Source organism: Hippopotamus amphibius, chromosome 9 (genome assembly GCF_030028045.1).
Source record: "Hippopotamus amphibius kiboko isolate mHipAmp2 chromosome 9, mHipAmp2.hap2, whole genome shotgun sequence".
NCBI classification, from domain to species: domain Eukaryota; kingdom Metazoa; phylum Chordata; class Mammalia; order Artiodactyla; family Hippopotamidae; genus Hippopotamus; species Hippopotamus amphibius.
The window spans coordinates 24,910,870-24,933,748 of NC_080194.1; the positions used below are offsets into that span (position 1 = coordinate 24,910,870).

A 22,879-nucleotide genomic window follows, 5' to 3' on the forward strand; every position below is an offset into this window, starting at 1 on the left:
TCCTATGGATGCATCATCAGAGAAGACAGACCGAGGGACTGATAACGAACAGTCACACAAACACCCAGGCTTGTCTCCCCAAATACATCCCAGGTTCTTTGGTTTTTCTACAAGTCCCTCCTTACTGCTACCCTTCTCCCTCATCCTATTCTCTCCTTGAAAAATCCCAGCACAGAGCAGGGACTGAAAAAATATTTAAGGAGTTCCCTGGTTGCCTAGTGGTGAGGATTCCGGGCTTTCACGGCCGTGGCCTGGGTTCAATCCCTGGTCGGTAACTCGCAAGCCACATAGCGCAGCCCCTCAAAAAGTTTATTTTTAATTTAAAAAAAGAAAAGAGCTGGTACAAGAGTGTAAAGCAATTATATTCCAATAAAGAGCTTAAAATAAATAAATAAATAAATAAATAAATAAATAAATAAATAAGAAAAGAAAAGAAAAAATATTTGATACATGTGATGGGGTAAGAAACCATGAGGGTCTGGAATTTTAAGATAAGCACCTCTGTGAGAAGTGTCAGTTACTCAGCAAGGTGGTCTTGTGTTTTTCATTGTTTAAAGTACGTTCAGGATGCTTTAGGACTGACGTTGGAGCCTGTTGAGTGATAGCAAACCACCCTCCTGGCTTCTGCTCAATCTGCTGCTGCCTCTGCAAAGCCCCTGGGTCCCCATGTGCCTGGGCCACTCCTCCTCATCCGGGGACCAACTCACATTTTACTTCCACTGTTTAGCTTTCTTTCTTTTTTTTTTTTTATTGTGTCTTTTTTTTTTTTTTTTTTTTTTAATGGCGCACAGGCTTAGTTGCTCCGTGGCATGTGGAATCTTCCCAGAGCAGGGCTCGAACCCATGTCTCCTGCCTTAGCAGGCGGATTCCTTACCACTGCGCCACCTAGGAAGTCCTGTTTAGCTTTCTGACCTCCCCGCAGCCCCGCTGAATTAACTGTCCCTCAAGCACACTGTGTACACCTCTATTAGGAGCGGATCACGTGGCACCTGAGCTGTCTGCCTCAGTGTTCTCGGAGCGCAGTCCCGACCCTTGCCCTCAAAGACCCGGAATCCACCAGCAAGGCTCCTCTGCCCACGGCCCCTGGCAGGGCAGGGGGGACGGCCACTCCTACCTGTACAGGAAAGGCGCCACCGTGGCAGTGTTGGGGTGGCTGTATTGCTGCTGGGGCTGAGGTAGCTGGACACTGACAGTGTTGCTTCCTGTGGTCTGGGTCGTCCCAACGGACCCACTGACAGTCTGACTGCTGATGCTGTGGTTCAGGGCGGTCCCTCCTGGGCCTTTTCCTTCCGAGGACGCCAGGCTGGAGGAGGAACTGGAGTGCCTGCCGTCCAGCTGGGGCTTCTGCTGGGGGAGCCCCGAGCTCGGCTTCCCACCCCGGCTCCGCTCCCCCTCCTTGGAAGGCGTGGGGGCACTTGGGGATTTCCCGGGCATGCTCTTCATCCCTGGTTTTGGTATTCCACTGTGGGAAGGGGCCGGGGCCTCCTTCTTGGCACTGTTGAGCTTCCCCCCTTTGGGGATGAAGCTGGCGATCTTGGAGGACTTTTTTGGCATCTCAGTCACCGCTGCCCCACTGGGGTCTTCTCTCGGCCCCTCTCTGAGGTCCGGCCTCTCTGTCACCGAGGCCCTCTTGGCGAGGTCCTTGCTTTTCTCCTTCTCCTTCTCCCGCTGTTGTTTCTCCTTTTCCTTCTCACTGCCTTTCGGGGAACTCTTTTTGTTGGTCAGCGCCCGGCTGAAAGTTCTCTGGGCGATGCCCTTAAGCGCGATCTTGGGACTGTTGGAGGTGGGGCCTGCCGCAGACAGCGGGCGACCTCCGGCCTCCATCTCTTCGCTCTCTTCGAAGCTGGGCAGGATCTCCAGGCGCTCGCAGCTCGTGTCCCGCGACCCTGGGCCCTCACCTGCCTTAGAAGTCCCCTTGCTGTTGAAAAGTTTTAGTTTTTCCAGCATGGACTTCTGATTGTTGGGGGCTGGCTTCAGGGCTTCAGGGGCAGACCTGGGGGGCTCGGATGCAGGCGGCTTGACTGAGAGCGTGGCGGCCGTGGCGCTGTGCTTCACGCTGACTGACTTGCTACGCCAGGGTTTGGAGGCTGTGCCGGGCTGGGGGATGGCCGAGGAGGCTCCACAACTAGCAGGGACGCAGCCGCCGCCCTCCAAAGCTGCAGGTGCATCTTCGCTCATTCCGAGGTGGGAGGAGGCCTGGCTCGCCAAAGGCTCTGCGAAGACAGGGAAGAGAAGGAAACCTGAAATACACCCATGGACCTGCACCCATCACGAAGGGGCATCGGCCACAGCTACACGGCCAATCGCTCCAACCCAAATGCCTTGCAGCTCTATTACCTGCTTCGTGCATTACCTGTGGCTCAATTTAAACTCCATCCTGACTTTCTCCTGCTCTCCATCACGCGCTGTTCACATGCTCCGCCCGCCCCCCTTCACATTTTGGTACATGCTGTGTGAATGCACGCTGACCTTAACATCAACACGCACAAGGCAATATTAAGCACATACGTTGACAGGAAAACAAACAAATCTGCACCACCACTGTGATGGTGTAGGAATGATGTAGAAAACATCTCCTGTTTTGAATGATTCAACCCACAATCCTGTTTCCTAGTTAAGTGAAACAATTGAGACTTATCTAACTTTAAGAAAACAATGTAGCACAGACATTAAAACAGAACAGACCAAAAAAAAAAAAAAAAAAAAATCAGGAAAAGAGAAACCAAGCATAATCTTTACATAAGAAAAATTACCCACAGAAGTTGCTAAATCCCATCAAAGCAAATATGTTTTTCCTATGTTGGTACTTTTAAAGAGTTATGAACATGATGCAGGCTGGAGTTAAAATAAAAAAGGCTTTTGAGCTTAAGAGTACGAACTGGGCACGAGGCTTCACCGTAGGCAGGAAAACACGCAGGTTATCTGAAAGTCAAGGCTTCCCCCTTGGCGCTCAGGGAGTAGTTCCCCAGCCAGACTCTTTTCTCAGAAAAGCCTCAAAATATTTCCAAAGAACTGGAATTATTCTGAGAAGGGCGGGTTCCAAACTGGCTCACTGCTAGGCACCGAGGTGGCCCAGATCGCAGACGTGAACACCGCAGTGCTCTTCCTCCCGCAGGCGGCACTCAGAGCCACGCAGCTCCACTCCCCACATCAGGGCAGCTGTCAGAGGGAAGGTGGCAGGGACACGGCTAAGCCCAGTGCCCGCACCCACTCACGACCACGCCCGCCCGGTGCAGACAGGATGCAGCGTCTGTGTCTGCAAAGTCACGGTGACACTGGTGACTTACCCAGCAGCAGCCGCTTTCTCCCGCAGTGATTCCCTAGGAAAACTTCTCCAGCCCGAGAGGCTGTCCTTCCAATTGTCACAAGTGTTTTCGGTTAAACTGCTCATGTTTCTAATTAACTTTTGTCATCCGCAACTGCTCCAGTGCCCAGAAGCCTGGCGGGATTAACGGCTGCTTCTTCTGCTCTTTTTTTTTTCTTCTTTTTAAATACCTATGTTCTGCCGCCTTCGAGCAACAGAGTAAACTGTATATAGAGCGGCTTTTTATGATTTAAAAGTCAACGGCCGCCAAAGCCGAGGGAAGTCAGCCCCTTGTGGGACACGAGCCGGGAGAGCTCCCGGCAGAAGAACAGCTTCCCTGCACTCTCGGCTGCTCTGGGAAGCCACGGCTCCAGGGTGATCCAACGCAGACCTCCCAGTGTTTTAAAACACATACATCTTCCTGACTTACTGGGGATTTGGGTTTGGAGCAGGGGCTGCTGCACCATCCTCCCTAACAGAACTCACGGGGCATTGCTGGATCTTTTCCTGGGGTAAGCCGGGGACTGCCTGGGAAACAGGCTCACGGAACCCACCCACCCCTTCAAAGGGTCTCCTTGGGCGGAACGCTGCTCATGGAGGGCCTCCTGGGTGTCACAGGGTGCAGCGCTAGGCACATTGTGAAGAGGGGCTTACTTACTGCCCCTGTTTGACAAGACTAAGGCTCGGGGAGAGCCAATGACTGACCCTCAATCACATCGCTGGAAATGGGCAAATCTGGGATTTGGACCCAGGTCTCCTGACACAGTGTTCTTTGGGACTGCATCATAGCTACCTCCTGGGATAAAGAACACGTTTAAACAACAGCCACTTCAATGACTAGAGTACTTTGGGGGCATCGCCTTTTCTATTGCTTGGGTACGTTCATGACATCCATGGTAAGGGACGAACCATCCCAACCACTGGAAAGGAGGCAGCCTACGCTCCAGAGGCCAGCTCCCTGGAGGAAATACTGGTGACCCTCCAGTTCTGAGTTCCACTCTCTCGGGACAACTATCCTTCCTTTTACTTGGGCTCAGGACTGGGGCAGAAGTATTTGTTCATTTGTTCATTCAATATATTCATTCATATTAGTATTCTATGAGCACCTAGTAGATGCCACACATTGTTCTAGGCACTTGGGATACATCAATGACAACACCAAGATCCCTGCCTTCACAGAGACTACGCTCTAGCAGCGAGGAACAGATGATAATTAACAAAATTAATAAATATATTTTATCATTTGGTAGCAAAGAAGCCATAAAGAAAAGGGCGTTTGGACTTCCCTGGTGGTGCAGTGCTTAAGAATCTGCCTGCCAATACAGGGGGACGCGGGTTTGATCCCTGGTCCAGGAAGATCCCACGTGCCGCGGAGCAACTAAGCCCTTGTACCACAACTACTGAGGCTGCACTCTAGAGCCCACAAGCCACAACTACGGAAGCCCTCACACTCTAGAGCCTGCATGCCACAACTATAGAACCTGCATGCTGCAACTACTGAAGCCCACATGCCTAGAGCCCGTGCTCCATAACAAGAGAAGCCACCTCAATGAGAAGCCTGCACACCGCAACAGAGTAGCCCCTGCTCGCTGCAACTAGAGAGAAGCCCTTGCGCAGCAAGGAAGACCCAAAGCAGCCAAAAAAATAAAGACAGACAGACAGAAAGACAGACAGACAGACAAAAGAAAAGGGGCTTTGGGGGCAGGCTGTCCTTACAGGAGCTACAACAAATGACAATCAGAGGTACGCCCCTCATTCCTAAAGAAGTTGCAGGCATTCTCCCCACTGAGCAGAAGTACATGGATCCGTGTGACTTCTTTGCTCCCACACATTCCTTGGAACTCTTATAAAGCTCGCCTGAAATGGTTTGAACAAGAAGTACCCCTGCCGAGCATTTCTGTGTTTTTTAAACCTTAACACACACAGCTAGAAATCAGTTGTTACTAACTACCTAAGGACAGATGCCTGGCTTGTCTAAGAGAAATGTGCAGACCAACCAAAGATGTGTCTCCTTTAGGAAAGGTGCCAGGTGCAGGGAAGGGGCCCACACAAAGTAGGCATGATGGACACACAGTCACTTCTCAGGCTGTCCCCAAACAGCTCCCAGAAACTCCTACCTGTCTTTCAAACCCCAGTTCAAATGCTTTCTTCCTTTGTCAAACTACCTGAGCCCCTCGAGCAGAATGAACTGCCTGGTTTGCATCACATCACCTGGTATTTCTCCCTACTCTGTTTTCCCAGGACACTATCCATACCTCCCTTTTTTATAAAAGCATTTGTAGGGCCACCTACATACAACAGGCTCTGGGAATGCAGAGTTGAGTAAGATACAGCCCCTGCCCTCTGGGAACTCACTGTCCAAAGGGGCAGCAGACCTCAGAACAGAGCACAGAAACAATGTCAAGGCTTTAAAGGGCTGTGCACGGTCCCCGGAGACCCAAGCATCGGGATCTCCTAACTCTCCCTAGAGAGTTTGGGAAAGCTTCTCAGAGGAGCTGCTATGGGTTGGTTTGTCATTCCACTGGTCTGTGAATTCCTCCAGGGCAGAGATTACCCCCACCCCCGCTCACCCTTGTGTCCCAAAGCCTGCCAGAGCATAGAAAATACTAAATGGTTTCTGAATTGCTGGTCGGTAGTTTTGACACTTGCAAGTCACATTTAAGGCAAGAGCGACTCAAAATTTGTGATTAGTCATTAGGGCTTTATTAAAACCTTTCCGTCCAAACTCAGGATCTGGACTCAGAGCTTCAGAATTTCCACGTGGTATTTTGCCTGGGCTCCCCTGGTTATAGGATCATGGGGACATTTCAAAGCTACTCATTATAGCTGTAAGAGGGTGTCCTTGGGGATGATTCTGAATTTGGTTTCTAGAACAGAAGTTCCCTGAGTAGGGCTACGGGGCAGCAGGGCACCTGAGATCAGATCAACAATATTTTGAAATCATGTCATAGCCAGAAATCCCCTCAACAGTGAAGGGGCTCCTGGTCATGAGTGGTCTGGTCGAGGTGAACTTGACACGTTTCTGTCATCCCTAGGGTGTCACATCAGTGATCTCAGGTCCTGGCTGAAGTAGAAGGCAGCCATTTCTAATACCAGGCTTCTGTGAATCCCAGCACGAGACTTTCCTTACCAGCCTTCTGGGATAGTGAGATACATGCAGGAGAGGTGTGAGCAGGCAGCCCAAGCCTCCAGTTTTGCACCAGCTGAAGGTGTGACCCCAGGTATATCACTCTGCCCCTCTAAGCCTCTGTCGCCCCATTTGTAAGAAAGAGGATGAGCTTTGTCCATAGGGTCCTTTCAGCTCTGTTTGCATTCAAACCTCCAAGAGGCCCTATGAGGCTGGAGCCCAAGAACGCAACTAAGTTCACTCGCTAAGTTCTATGGTTACCCTGTGCTGCGACACACAGGTGTCCTTTTAACGTCAATCATTCCCCCGTGTGGTTCTCTTGGGATGCTTACCAATAAATGCAGAAAACTGGCTGGGTCAAGGTATACTCAACTTTGAATGAGCTGTTAGTGAATTCAAAAATGCTAGTATTCTATGAAAATAAATGTGGGAGAGGGAGGGGAGGGTGAGTTCTTTAAAATTTAGAACACTTTTTTCTCTAATGACTAACAGCTCTAGTTTCTTGTCTCATGTATAGGAACCTTTGTTAGAACAAAGGAATCTGAGAAAGGAGGAAAGCTCAAAAGAAACGTTCTGACCACCAGTGTTCTCCCAATAACGGTATGTGGGCCACGGAAGGTGGTGAGATGAACGTTTTTGATGTCATGTGAATAAATATTTTTACATTTTAAAAGTTACATATTTATTTTATTGCACATCAGAAAAGACAAGTAGCCCGTATAGAAATCAACAGTTTCATAGATGGCAAATGTAGATTTAATTTGAGTTGATTTAAGGAAAATATAAAACAAGAACACACGTGGTTCACTGATTTGGCAAAAACCATGCAGAAGGTTTGTGAAAGACTAAAGTTGGGGAAATGCTGTTCCATTAAATCAGAAATACTTATATGTAAAATATCAATATGAGTATTTTAATAATACTTGCTTTATTCTCAATCTATTCTTTTGGAAAATGCAATCAACCAAAGAGAAATTAAATCAGAAGGCCCAAATAAGGACTAGGTTCAAAAACTAATCTGAAATGGCTACTTTTAGAGCTGTATTTATTTATATGTATTTGTTTAGCATGACATTTTGCTGAGAATTGGCCAGATCTGGGAACATGACCAGGCCTTTGTTTAGCCAAAGGTAATTTTAAGAATAACGGTCTTAAGTTTTGGACCACTAAACATAGTAAGAATAACATATTACATCACACCCTGTAAACATCCCAAACATCCATACGTAAAATTAAAAAATATCGACTTACTATACGTAATAGATGCTGCTGGTATATTCTGCCCTAGTCCATTTTTTAAAATGCTGATCACAGGGCCCCTAAACAGATTTTATGATCCACTAGTGGACCACACCCTGTAGCCTGAACATCTCAGCTTTAAAAGGCCAGTTCTCCAGGCTTGCCCATGACCAACTGACAAACCACTGCAAAAGGGAAAAGTCTCATTTGAAATACTGCAGAAACAGGAGGCCTTTGAAGAAGAGAAAAGGCTTTTTTTTTTTTTTTTTTTTTTTAAGAGTTTAGGGAGACCATTAATCCTCCTGTGGGGAGGGGAAAAGTTTGGTTTTTCTGGCAACCAGCCTTAACCTTCCCTGACAGTAACTGAAATACTTTCTAAATGAAAATACTGTCCAAGGCAGATAAATAAGCATTTCTTCCTCTCTCCCTTCACAGGGGACAACACTGGCCCCCAGTCCCTTCTGTCCCCAGCTTCCTACTTAGGGAGACATTGGTGGTCTGGTCTGGATGGCAGCAGGCACCCAGGGAGTATGTTAGAGACCAGCTGACCTCAGCTCCTGTCACCCTATTGTGATTTTAAACCTGCCCTGGGGATGGTTCTCTCCTAAATCCTCTTCATCGCCTTCAGGAAAAGGCCTGATCATTGGGAATGGGAAAATGATAACCATTTCCTATAATTTGTCAAGGTGTCAATCTTGAGCATTCAAATTTGTTAGGATAATTGAAACCAGTTTTTTTTTTTTTTCTTTTTTTTTTTTAGTGCATGGACTCTAACCATACAGGCTGGAGATTGCTTCCAGAGTTGCTCAGGTCAGTTTCTTTACAACTGTATTAGCCACCAGACCACAGAGGGGCATATAAATGAACTTCGCTCAACCCACTTAGTGGTTCTGCAGGATTCCTGGAGCCTGGCCCGAGGAGCCTTCTCAACACTGTTGTGATCAGTGTCTAATGTTAAGGGCACAGTTTCTCTCCAGCTCTTCTTGGAGAGGATCCTTGGAGGTACAGAAAGATGGAGAAGGGGGTCAAGAAAACTACCAAGAAAAGTGTACAGAAAAGGAAAGGGCATGGTGTAGAGGAAGCTGGGCTTTGGATTCATATTCTCTAAGGATCGCTTTAGGTCTACAATTCCATAGGCTCCTAAAATATCCAAGTTAGAAAAAGAATGATGATTTACATAAATATTTTTTTAAAGTTTCTCTGTTAAGTCAGTCCCTATCAAAATCTCAATGATGTTTTTGTTGAAACAGAAAAATCCATACAAAAATTCAGATGGAATCTTAAGAGGCCCTGAATAGCCAAAACAATCCTGAAAAAGAACAAATTTGGAGGTTTCATACTTTCTGATTTCAAAATTTACTACAAAGCTATGGTAATCAAATCAGTGTGGTACTGGCAAAGACAGTCATATAGACCAACGGATGAGAGAGGCCATAAAACTTTGCATATGTGGTCAATTAATTTTCAAGAATATTCAATGGGGTAAAGATGGTCTTTTCAACAAATGTGTTGGGAAAACTGGATATCCATGTGCAAAAAAAATGAAGCTGGATCCTTACCTTATACCATACAAAAATTAACCTAAGATGGATCAAAGACCTAAATGTAAGAGTTAAAACTATAAAACTCTTAAAAGAAAACACAGGGCAAAAACTTCACGACACTGGGTTTGGCCATGATTTCTTGGATATGACACAAAAAGCACGAGTAAAAAAAAAAAAAAAAAGGTAAGCTGGTGCATGAAAGGACATAATCAACAGAATGAAAAAACAACCCATGGGAGATAATACTTGCAAATTATACATCTGATAAGGACTTGATATCCAGAATATATGAAGAACTCATATAACTCAACAGCAGCTTGAATGAAAAATGGGTAAAAGATTTGAATAGACATTTCTCCAAAGATATACAAACAACCAATACACACACAGAAAGATGTTCAACATCACTAATCACCAGGGAATGCAAATCAAAACTACAATGAAATAACACTTAATACGAATTAGGATGGCTATTGTTAAAATACTACAAAAAACAAGAACAAACAAACAAACAAAGCCAGAAAAGAAGTGTTTGTGAGGATGTGGAGAAATTGGAATCCTTGTGCAGTGGTGTGGGAATGGAAGATTGTCCAGCCACTGTGGAAAACAGAATGGCAGTTCCTCAAAAAGTTAAACACAGAATATCATCTATCAATTCCACTCCTGGGTGTATACCTGAAAGAAGTGAAAGCAGGGACTTGAACTAATATTTGTACACCCAAGTTCACAGCAACAGTATTCATAATAGCCAAAAGGGGAAGGCAACCCAAGTGTCTATCAATGGGTAAACAATGGATATTGTTTGGATAAATGAATGGATAAGCTAAGTATGGTGTATACACACACACACACAATGGAGTATTAATTCAGCCTTCAAAAGGAAGGAAATTCTGACACCTGCTACAACACGGATGAACCTTGAAGACATTATGCTGAATGAAATAAGCCAGTCACAAAAGGCAAATATTGTTTGGAGGTCCCTCAAGTAGTCAAATTCAGAGACAGGAGGTATAAGGTGGTTGCCCAGAGCTGGGGAAAGGCAAGAATTCTCACAAAGGAAGAAAAAAAAAAAAAAAAAAAAGATTGTATTTGGCTGCAAGTATTCTGACCACCATATGGCCTAAACAGGTGAGGGGTTTACTACTGTATTTCCAGAGCTTAGCACAGGGTCTGGCACACATTAAGGCCTCAATAAATGATTGTTAAACTAAAGTTTATCTGCCAGTTTGATGGTTAATGAATGACATGAAATTACATAGTTTTGAATATTACCTTATTATGTAGTATTATTTTATTCTAGCTTGAAAAAACAAGATCTGCTTCAATGGAATAGTGATCCTTTTTAAGAAATTCCAGCAGGGAAGCAAATTACACTAGGCTTTTTCTCCTGAAAATGGCCATCACTGACTCTTCGGTCAAGCTGTTTCTTCTGACTGGGATGCTTCCTTGTCCCCCTCATTGCCTCACATCCCTACCTTCCACCCCGCCTACCTTTCATGCCATTTCTTCTAGGAAACCTCCCGAACCCCCAAACCAGTAGGCATCTCTTTTCATCTAAAAAGACGGAAGGCTCTGCCAGGCCTTCTCTGGGGTCCTGACACTTGCTGCCCTACGTTGTAGTGAGTGGTCACACTTTGCTTACTCACATTAATGGCTGATGCACTAGGTCCCAGAAATGCTTGTTGGAAATTCGTGCATTTGTCCTTTCATGGCTGGCTCACTTCACTTAGCGAAAGTGATGCACTGACAGGTACCCAGAAATCAATAAACAAATAACAACTACTGCCCACACTGGTTCCCTCCATATGGCTCAAGATAAAATCAGGCGTGCCTGGCTTATCGCTCTTGGCTGATTAATCAGTTGTTCTCTGTACAACTGAGTGAACTCAGAAGACTGGAATCCTTGGTAATGCTTTTAATGCTTTTTCTTCTATGAATGGTGAAAATTTTGCTATACCAGGTCACCAAAAAGATTATGTACAAATACGCCAATACCCTATGAGGGCGAGACCAAAAATGAATGTGCAGAACATAAAAGTGCATTATCCTAGTGGCCTGAAGCCATCTTTGTTCCTGAAGGAGCCACCAGGTTCCCAGTTTACCTCCGTGACTCTCACCCCAGAGGAAATGAAGAAGAGGCCCTTGACAGCTGGTGCCTTTACAGTTGTGTTTCTTTTTCATATATGACAAGGTAATTCTTTCTCTTCAGTGGCTTATTTTGGATAAAACCAAGTGAAACTATGGGTAATGAGGTCATTTGTTTCTCTAAATGGAGCTAAAAGGCAGTAAAAGAAAATAAGAGAGTACCATTTTCCTACATAGTTGTCACTACATTTTCTCCAGTTTTACAAGGTATATTTTCAAATCCTACTTAATGCCATAAAGAACTGGGAAAGCTAAACAAAGGTTAACTTGCTGAAAATAGTAGTATATAGTAGGGCTTATGGTTGACTTGATAACACCTTAGAAAGAGAATAAATTCTTAAAATCTTTTTCTCCCTCCCTTGCACCCTTTACATCAAATTGTGTGTCCTGCACATATTTGTAAATCCTTCCACTTTGCTGGGTAAGGAGACAAATCCTTTGACTGCTGACGTTTGAAGGAAGATACTTTAAACATAAAAAGCGGTTCTATTCTTTATCTTTCCTTTCTTGAAGCCATACCACCCTCAGAACAACTCTTTCCTCTCTCTTGAACTTATTTGTTCAAAATCCCAAGCAATTTGTTTCAGGAGAAAGTTTTTGTTTTAATTGGTCAAGCCATTTCTCTATCTTGTACCATATATGGCTATAAGAAAGTACAAAACTGGCCGTAGAAAACCTTCTCCCTTGCTTCAAGGGTGTATGAAATTTCACAGAGACGATAAACACTTTACAGGGGGCACATCTCATTCTCGCAGGAGGTCACTGTCCACAGCTAACAGCTCTTTGGCAGAGTGCAATGGTTGTATGCTGTTATAAATACATCTCCCTAAGATGGAGCTGGTTAAAGAATGCTATAGGCTCTCTTCGCCTAAGATACCAGCCCAATCTTCTTGCTGTCTCTTGAGGCAAGGGGTGGGCACGCCAAAACAGGAGCCTCCAAACCAGTGTTAAACCAGAATGCTTTCTACTAGACAATATAAACAGGCAGTAACAGAGAGAAGGGGTTCCAGGTTCAGTAAGTTTAGAAAACAAAGAGCCAAAGAGTAGTCAGTCCTCTTGTCTGCAGGACTTCTCAGAGCCTTTAATATGCTCACTTGCACTGGGAATATCCAAAATGATAATGGGATACTATGAATCCTAAACCTATTTTTTGCCATAAAATTGATTTTCTGGGATAGCTTAAGGAAACAGCCTATCATAGGATGCATTCTGGTAAACTGTCCTAATGGAGGGGGGGCAGAAAATGGGTACATAACCCAAAGCAGATAAGACTGCTATCCAGCAGGTAATAGTTACTAATCAGGAGAGATGCGCAAAGGAGAAGGAAGAAGATGTACCTTTTCTCCCCCTGGGAAGTTATAATCTAGTAGATTGTGGAATGCTTTCATGATATGCAGTCTGAACACTAAATATCCTTAATATGTACCTGTTCCCTTTTATTTCAAAAGGATTAGGATAAGGCTCTGTACTAAAGCCAAAAGGCTACATGAAAACAGGAAGCAGCAGTCATGGTTGTGCAGGGGGATGTCTAAAAAGATTTCTATCAACAGGCTCACTGTGACTCAGTCCTGACACATAGCAGCCACGAAAACTGATGTGATCTCAGACTGTATTAACACAGGAACGACATTCAGAACAAGGGAGGTAAGGATCTTGCACACAGCACAGACCAGAGCTAGAAAGGTGAAATCTTTAGAAGTTTGGACCTGGAAAGGCTTCTTAGAGATCCGCTACTTTATGTCACTCATTTCCCCAAAAGCGAACAGATCCCTGGGCAGGTAATGACTTCTCCAAGGTCTCCCAATCAGTAAACGGCACAGCTGTTGTTGAACTCAGAACTCTGGGGCTTGCTAAATAAAGTAACTTTGCTGGCCCTACCCCCAAACCTCCCGCTTCAGAATCTCTGGGGATGGAGCCGCACAGCTGGAGGTCTAACTAGCTCCCCTGTGACGGCCACCCGTTGGGTCTTACTACAACACGCTGAGACATTTTTAACTCGCCCAGGATAAGAACTAGGATCTGAGGGTGACCATAAACTACTCTCAGCAAGGAGTGGCCGAAAGGAAGGCGACATTCAGCTTGGAGAAGACAGGGTCTGGGAAAAGGCAAACATGGAAGAAACCTTCTTACTAAGATGGCTTCCTCTCCCTTTGATTTTTTTTGCCCACTGACCGTGAACCATCAAAAAGGGTTAAAGCAACACCTGTCAGGGCAGCCCCGTGACTCAGGTGTGCTCTGTGGACAGCGAGAGGTCAAGGACCCACGACAGCACTGGAAGGTGGGAGCTCAGGGCTCCACGGCCAAGGAGCGGGGAGGGCGGGGAAGGGAATGTTGGCAGCAATTGTGGAAAAGCGGAGTTGAGCCAACCTGCTTTTATATGTTCTCTGCTCCACTTCTACCAGAACAGCGCTTTTCACACGTAAGATTTTATTTGACAAAAGGTTTCCATGAGAAAAAAAACCAAAAACCCTGCAACAATGTTAATAATCCTATATTAATGAGAGTAACAGCCAACATTGATGGAGCCAGTGCAGAAACTGCGCTAGAAAGTATTTTTATTGTATTGACTTTTTTCATTTGTATTAAAAATCCAATGAGATAGGTAATAACGATGCTATTTTACCAATGAGGAAATTGAGGCATGAAGCTTTAGGTGCCTCAAGATCAAAGATTAGTGCCAGGCAACTTTATTTCAAAGTCTACACAATTCAGCTACACTTCCAGTCTATCCACCTGAAGATGAGATCCTAAACTGGACTCTTCTGGTACGTGCTCCTCTTTTGGTACAAGACAATGGCGTTCTCATCAAGTCTTCCATCAACAGCTTTCAGAGATGTTACAGTGAAATTTTCTGACCTTTAACTTCTTACCAGAGGAAAAAGAGAATTTTTCTCTCCGGGAGGTTCTTTTTAAAAAATGGGGATGTCAAACAGCCGGGTGATAACTTAAGTATGGTTTTTGTTCTTCAGAATTTAGGGTGCTGGCAAAATGTAATCTTTCTGCTGTTATTTTTTCTGCCAATCAAAATCAGCAGCCAACCAAAGAACTAGCTTATTGTATTTCTCCAGGGGAATCAATGCAGAAACTGAGAGCTGAATTGGACTATTATTCACTATCTATGATTGTATTATGCCAAAAGTGCAGGAACAGGAGGGAAAAAAAGCAGTCATTTATCCTGATTCTGCCAAATATGCAGACATGTGGTATCAGATAGATCAAATAATTCCAGGGCTTCGTGGCCGTCACTGATCTACACCCAGCTCTACCAGACTTCTGAGCCTTTTCACCTGACAGTTGTCTTCTTAATGGAAAAACAGAATTTTTCCTCTGAAAAAAAAAATGACATACACTGAGGTAGAAAATGTCCCTAAGGACTGCGCATCAGCTTTATTCACCCAAATCGGGAAGCAATTTCCTCCAGGTGTCTGTTTTGTTTTATACAACAGGCCTGGCTATGACAAGTTGGGGGTAGACTGAGTTTTTGTAAGCGGAGCACTCATTTAGATGAATCTAGTTAACTCTGCCGTAAAGCTAAGACATCTTTTAAAAACAAGAGAATCACGATGCGGTGGAAAGAACGACAAGGTAATTGTTTTATTCTGCTCTGTGCTACTCACACCACCCTTAGGATAGGGAAAACACAGCACTCTATGGATAGGGTCAAGGCCAACTCGATAGCCTGGTAACCTTGACCTAGCCATTTAGTTTAATCGAACTCTAGCTTATTCTCAGTAAAAATAAAACCAACATCCTAACTACCATTTACGGAGTGCTAACCAAGTGCCAGGTACTGTGCTAAGTGCACTAAATATTTAATTTCATTTACCAAATTCATTTAATTAATGATTTCATTACTTCACACATAAGCATCTTATGAAGCAGGTTTACTGCAGCTCAGAGAGGTTAGCAGCTTGCCCAAGGTCATGGCTAGGAAGTAACAGATCAAGAATTTGAAACTAAAGTCCATGTTCTTAACTAAATGGAGATGGTGACTGAAGCTCTCTTCTTTCGCTATGAGAAGCAAAGAAGCAATGATGGGAGAACATTCTGCAAAAATATCTGCGTACATATTCACTTTCATCCCCCTGCTGATATTGGGCCTTCTTAAAGTAAGGGGTAGCTGGAACCAGTACTGGTGGAATTGCTGGCCTCCATGAGCAGAGGGGGACCAGGCGGCACCCTAAAAGCTCTTCCTGACCCGATTTTATAGAGGGAGAAAAAACTGCCCTTCCTGGGCCCTGTGCATGGCAAAGTACCCATGGATTGCAAGGAGCTTCCCATGGCCCCATCCAGGCTGACTGCAGGTCACGGGCAAGCCCACTCTTTCCCTCTCTGAACCAGGGCCCCGTGCAAGGCAGGCTTTGGCCTGTGTGCCTCGTCCACCTCACCGGGCTCACTGGAGGCAGCCCAGTTAATACACAGCTCTCACTGTCTGCCGTGATGACTCAGACACTCCTGGCAACATCTGCTCTGTTTCTGTAAGACTCAAAGGGCTCTTCACATGAATGACGGTGAAAAGGATTCAAGAAGCTTCTTAGCCGCGTGCAGGGCTATGGGACGTAATGTGGAAACCAGGCTCGCTCACGAACCAGCCTGGAGGTTTTTAGCGCACACTTACACATGCCAAAGCTTATTAAATGTTGTTCCAGGGGCTCTTTGTCATCTTGAATAATGAATTCTGGAGGTACAGTAACCAGGGATTTGATTGAGGCTCAAAGCTATTTGGTGGTGTTTCTCCTTGGAATCCTAAAACAACCACAACATGTAGTGTCTGTTCCTCCATCCATCTGATCCCACCCCATTCCATCAACATTTTTGACTCTTCTACTCCGAGTCCTTTCCCAGGTGCTGGAGATACAGCGATGGACGTAAGATCTCTGCCTTTAAGGGGTCCTAAGTTTCACGGGTGAAACAGACCATAATGCAGAAGTAACAACAAAGTGTGAAAGCACCGTGATAGGGGAATGTTTATGGAACTCTGGAAGGCAAAGTGGGGTTTCCTCCCTCAGTCTGGGAGCGAGAGGCCATCCCGGAAGTCATTCAAGCCATGTTTTGTCACCCTTGCATAGAACTTTTAGAATTTCATTCTTCATAAAGTATTAAAAGGAAATAAAGTGTCCAGGCACCCAAACCAAATGATCAAAATAAAAATATACAGATTCTCCACTTGATCAGGGTAAAATCTGGTCAGCCAAATGCACTCATGGTACTAATCACAACCAGGAGTTCTGAGGGCAAAGCCATTGCCTCCAGGCATAATGAAAAATAGGACATGTAACTCAGTCAGCATGTTACTCTTCCCTGCTCACCCAGCACACGTACGTTCCCTCCATTTAGCGCACGTACTGAATTTATTTCCACGATGAAGGATTCTGACAAGTCACCTCCCAGTCCAGGCTGGAAAAAGCAGACATGCAGACACGCCTGTTTCCCAAATTTGGCTGACAAGCCAAAACAAAGTTGATGGTCTTGAATAACATCAAACCACTTATTGATCAAGTCCCTCCCAGCTGTCAATTCAGAAGCCACAAGTTCAAGGCAAATGGCTAAACTTCCTCTACCAAGAGACACGCAGTGCAATAACAAAGATATAAATGAGTGACAGAGACCCAAACACAAGTTCATACGCCCAATCTGGGACTGAAAGAGGAAATGAAGGCAGGAAAAGACAATTAGCATCAGCCGCACAGCAACTGGGACCGAGTTTGGCAACCAGGTTCTTTTCCTGAATTTTCACAACCACCCAACAAGGAGAGGAGTGTTAAGTCTATTTCACAGAACAGTAAATCAGGCTCAGGGAGACTGAGTCACTGGCCTGAAAACACACAGTAGGTGAATGCAAAGGTGAGATTGAAGCCAAGGCCTGTCCAACACGGTGGTTACAGCTGGCTGCCCCACCCTCACTCTCCTTTGAAAAATTAATAGGCCTGTGCTACCAAAGCTATGGAGCAGGGGGTGGGGTGGGATGAACAGTGGGTAGTAGAAGATTTCTGGGAGGCCACTGTCTGTTAGGGTAATGGGAACACCAGAATTTCTGTTAGGATGGGAGAGTTGTCTCTGGTAGAATTCCTTAATAAGCGACTTGGGTCAGAGGCTCAAGTCCTAGGGGAACCTGTATGTCTTACAGAAGAAAAAGGAAATAATTGTTTGGTTCCATCAAAAAGAGTAAAAGAGGGGAAAGAAGTGGGCAGACAAGCAAGCTAGGGGACACACGACGTGCAACATGTGACATCACCATAAACTGCCACAAAAGCTACTAAAAAACTGGAAATGCTTGCTGTGAGTGGATCTCTCCTGGAAGCCCACAAGGAAACAGACTTCTGTGTTCAGGGTGCGGGTGGAACAGAGACAACCTTCCCATTGTCAGCTGCGGGGGAACGGTCCACGAGAACTTGCAGAAATCCTGAGGTGGGATCCTGGCTATCTGATCAGATCTCCCAGGAGCAGGGAGGTCTTTGCCAGTATCTGGGCTGGTTAGTGTAGGTCAGGGACAGCTGATCCCTAGTTACACCAGCACTGCCTGCTTTGGCATCAAGCCACGCATCTCTTCCTCCTGGCCTTGATTTGCTCTTTACCTCACCCAGCACCCCACTTCCATAACCCATTTCTCCCTGTAAGGGTCACAGCCCAACTCATCCTCTTCTCATCTCCCCATCCTCTGTCCTTCACAGGTCTTAGCCCTTGGTGCTGACCTAGCTTGGTCCAGACTTAGCTCAATCTAAGTACCTTTCTCCTCTAGGACAGATGTCAGCAAACCAGGGCCTGACAGCCAAATCTTTTTTTTGTTTTTAATTGAAGTACAGTTGATTTACAATGTTGTTAGTTTCAGGTGTACAGCAAAGTGATTCATGTATATATATTCTTTTTCAGATTCTTTTCCATTATAGATTATTACAAGATATTGAATACAGTTCCCTGTGCTATACAGTAGGTCCTTGCTGTTGATGTTCACAACCTTGTAAATAAAGCTTTATTGAAACACAGCCATGCTCATTCTTTTATACATTATCTATAGCCGCCTCCTCACTACAATGGCAGAAGTAAGTACTTGTAACAGAGACCCTATGCCCCATAAAGCCCCAAATATTTACTATCTGGCCATTTAAGAGAAAGTTTGCTGACCTTGCTCTAGAATATTAATTCCTCAAGGCCAGGGGCACTGTTTCACTCATCTTTTTATCTCCATTTACTTGATACAGGATAAATGTTGCTTGATTAAGTGGTTGAATGCATGCATTATCTAACCTGAGGGTTAGATAAACATCATTAGGTCAGTTACCACAAAGATGCTAATTACAAATGCTTTAAATAGCTGAAAAGAGATATTCTAGCTAACTGTATTTTCTTTTTTTTTAAAAAGCTCTTTATTGGAATATAATTGCTCTACACTGTTGTGCCAGTTTTTGCTGTACGCCAAAGTGAATCAGCTGTATTTATACATATATCCCCATATCCCCTCCCTCCCACGACTCCTTTCCACACTCCCTATCTCAGCCCTCTAAGTCATCACCTATCATCAAGTTGATCTCCCTGTGTTATGTAGCAGCTTCCCACTAGCTAACTGTATTTTGTACTTAAGTCAGTTAACAGCAACAAAGACTTTTATGTTTCAATGCATACTGATTTGGTTTCACTTCCTTAGTACTTAGGTCTAATAGAAAACTCCATGTGACGCTTCAAGCTGCATTTCCAAACATCAGTATCCATTACTGAAGAATCACACACATAGCTTTAGATGTTATTTGGAAAGAGGATAATTTGTCTTTCAATTAAATGCTGAAAGTCATTGCTTGTTGGTAGATATACTAAAAATACCAGTTTATTTCACTATCATTTTCTCTTCATGACTTTAATCATTAAAAATAACTCAATAGCTTACTGACCACATATGGTGTAAACAGCAATGTATTGCCCAATTTACCCCTCACAATAACCTTAAGTAGTAGATCCTGCTACATCCCCATTTTACAGATGAGAAAACTGAGGCTTGGAAAGATTATGTAGCTTGTCCACTGTTAAATGACATGTACATATCTACTGCTCCCAGTGTCTGAACTGTAAATAATTATTCTATAGCTGAGTCACTCACTCATTCACTTACTCTACCAACAACTATTTACCTAAAGTCTCTAGATACCAAGTTCTGTGATGGCAATGGACAGAAAAGAGAATAAGGCCCAGTCCCCACCTGCAAATGAAGGGTGGACAAGATAACCACAGAGCATGATGAAGATGGCCAGAGAATCAGGGCAGGGTGCTGTGGGAACACAGAGAAGGGGTTCCAAACTCAGCCCAGGAAAAATTTTCTAGAGGAAACAAAGTCTGAGCTGAAACCTAAAAGGTGAAGTAGAAACTTGGTGGGGAAAAGAGTGAGGAAGGAGGAGGGCAGAAAGCATTTCAGACAGAGAGCAGCACCGACAAAGGCTGCACACTTGAGAGAATAAAGGCCCCTGCAGGAAACTGCGAACTGTTCCATAAGGCAGAAGCTTCAAGTGAGACGGCAGACAGCTCCCTCTAAATGGACAAACACAGAGGGGAAATGGTAATTAAGCATTCCAAGGTTCACTTGACAAGTCCCCCCTTCTCAACAAAAGTCTTCTTTATGAAAACGTTTTTTCTTTATGGAAAAAACAAAGAACATTTTTCTTCTTTATGAAAATTAGATAACTTCTGATTGCAGGCTCCTTCCCACCAAAAACTAAGTCCCTGATGCACTCAGTGAAACCACAATGGCTGGTAGAAAGTCAAACTCAATAAATACCCACCAAATGAATGCACTGAACTAGCACAGCAATGCTGTGTACCAGCATTGAGTTAAAATGAATTTTAATTAAAAAAAATTTTTTTTAAAGAAGTGGATTTCTTTAGAGAAACACACATTCCATAGACAGAATGTGGTCTATCTCAGAAGGTGAGAGCGGCCCTGGGAGAAACACACTCCACAGACAGAGCGTGGGCCATCTCAGAAGGCGAGAGGCCCAAACGAATTGTTAACTGGAGGCAGTTAGCTACAAGTTTGGAGAGGGAGGAAGGTGAAAAAACAGTAGCATTGTAACAGCTGGTACCAGAGCTCCTCTTAGAAGCTTTGTTTAGGAAATAGTTTGGATACGGGCCACCCTGAGTGTGGAAAATGAGGCTCTGGGGCACCGTCTGGAAGGAGACAAGAAAACAGAGGTCAACTGCTCAGCATAGGAAAGGGAGAGGAGGAGGAGAACAGAACAATATAGGAGGAAGCTGGAGTCTTAAAAACAAAATAAAATGTGGTCACTGAGAAATTCCCAGTGGTGGGGAAGCTGAAGGACTTCTAAGAACAGGAACATCCAATATTCAACTTGCAGGTGTTCAGACTGCAACACTATAACCCCTCCATGGTCCTAAACTTTCAGGAAAAATCTGTGCCTGAAGCCTTGGGTCACTCTTTTGAGGACAGAATGATTTGGGGTAGTTTCAGTGCCAAGAGAGGGATACTGCACATAGGATGGGAAGATCTGTGATCTACAAGCTCAAGTATTTCAGCAAAACAGGAACCAGGAACAAATACTGACCAACAACTAGGTAATGTAATCCCACCCTCACCCCAACAAAACAAAATCAGCAAAACATGACACTTCCAGAAAGACTAGGAAGGACTCTGGGTCTTCTTTCGCCTGTGAACTGGCAGGTCAGTTTCACTTGAATCTCTGTGGTTGGCTAGCGAATATTTAACAACTCTGAAGAAGACCAAAAAAGTTCTGTCTTACAGCGTGTGCTGATTTCGTGGTGTAAATACTCCCGCCACGGCAGCCGTCAAGCTGTTGACGTGACATCAACAACCTTGTGAGAGTTCTAAAAATTTTGAAGTCGGCTCTCATGAGCTGGTACGTGCTGGCCTCGGCATGCCCACAGCTGGTATCCAAGTTAATGGCACTTCCAGGGATGAAGCTCTTGTTCTGGCTTTGACAAGAGAAAGTGTTATCCGGAGCATTATTAGCTTTTGGAGACTAGGCAATACCTACAGGAGGGTAAGGAAGGCCAAGGGACTAGAAAGGCAGAGAGGCAGGCCCCCTGCGGCAGGCAGCCATCCCGCGATCCAAGTACATTAGAGTTGAAAGGCAGTGCTGGGTCAGCTGGTGTGATGCCCTTTTTGAAAGAGGAGGAATCTGAGGCCCAGAGAGCATGATTACTGCTCAAGGTCACTCTCTGAACGAGTAGCTGATCTGGACCTGGAGCTGGGGCTGCCTGCCTCCGTCTCCTCTGTGCCTCAAAGTCCTCCTTCTCAGGGAAAGGCAGGCGTGAACTTGGCTTGCAGCTGGGCAGGGGCACACACAGGCAGCTCTGGCTAAGTTTTTACATGTGACTAGCTTACCATTTGGAGAACTTTTGACTGTCTCTGTATGAAGAGGAAGAGCCCTGCCAGGCATTTGGGTGAGCTTAAGAAAGCCAGCCAGAGAGCCAGCTGACAGGAAGGAAAAAGACCCAACTGGGGTACCCAGCAGCAAAGCAATGAGTGGACAGCTTTCTCCAAGAACGTTCAAGGACGTGGGTAGAAGCAGAGGGCAGATGGGATCTTCCCAACTGTGAAAGGACCCCCATTCCCATGCTGATCAGCAGGAAATAGGAAGAGCAGAAAAGGGAGGTCCTTGTATGTTCTTAATACATCTCCAAAAACAAAAAAACATAAAATGTACCAGGCAACATCACTCTCTCATTGAAAAGAAGATCAAATTAGGCATTGTAAATGTTTTTCAAATGATTTCTGGCCTGGTTATGTTACAGAAAACAGGGCAGGGTGATTCAAACCTGCTGTCAATACAGAGTGAAGGAGAGAAAAATGCCAGCTATTCCGCAGCTGTCCAGCTGGAATCCTGGAGGAGCTGCTTTCATGACAACTCTGATGCACAGAAACAAGCCAACTTCCAGAGCAGGAGTTAAACCAAATAAACCTGAAGGATATCAATTTAGGAGGAGAGTTTCAAAATAGCAGCCAGGAATGCATGGGTTCCCTTCGACAACTCAGATTACATGCCCTGTCCCTGTCTTAAATAAAACTATGCACTCAAAGTGTCTGTTTCATCTTCTTTCCCTCTGAGATGCCAATAAATTTTTAGCTCATGGAAGCCAGTCTGGAGGCAAACATGCTGGGTGAGCAAATGTACAAAGTGATATTCCTTGGAAAGGCAGGCAGGATATAGAGAGAAGGAAGACACAGTCTGGGTCCCTAGGAAACTATTCCAGGGTTAGGAAGAGACACCCACAGGGCCATGTTTCCAAGGGTGAGGATTTCCAGCTAAACTAATGGGATGGTCTTCATGAAGATGGGTGTTTAAAATGGACCCTCCAGAAAGGGAACACTCCTACACTGTTGGTGGGAATATAAATTGATACAGCCACTGTGGAAAACAGTACGGAGGTTCCTTAGAAAATTATTGATAAAGACAGAGCTACCATACGATCCAGCATCCCACTCCCTGGCCATATATCTGGAAAAGATGAAAACTCTAATTGAAAAGATACAGGGGCCTCAGTGTTCACAGCAGCACT

The 22,879-nt window shown here is 44.8% G+C and overlaps 1 protein-coding gene across 3 annotated transcripts in view; it reads right to left on the reverse strand.

The window, feature by feature from the left end:
• The window catches only part of NAV2 (neuron navigator 2), a 389,315-nt gene that overhangs the window by 161,697 nt on the left and 204,739 nt on the right, over nucleotides 1–22,879 (reverse strand). For all 3 annotated transcript variants that reach the window (XM_057748181.1, XM_057748182.1, XM_057748180.1), the window contains one exon: nucleotides 1,115–2,213. In XM_057748181.1, coding sequence (XP_057604164.1) covers nucleotides 1,115–2,213 — 1,099 coding nt within the window. The remainder of the gene's footprint in view (nucleotides 1–1,114; nucleotides 2,214–22,879) is intronic.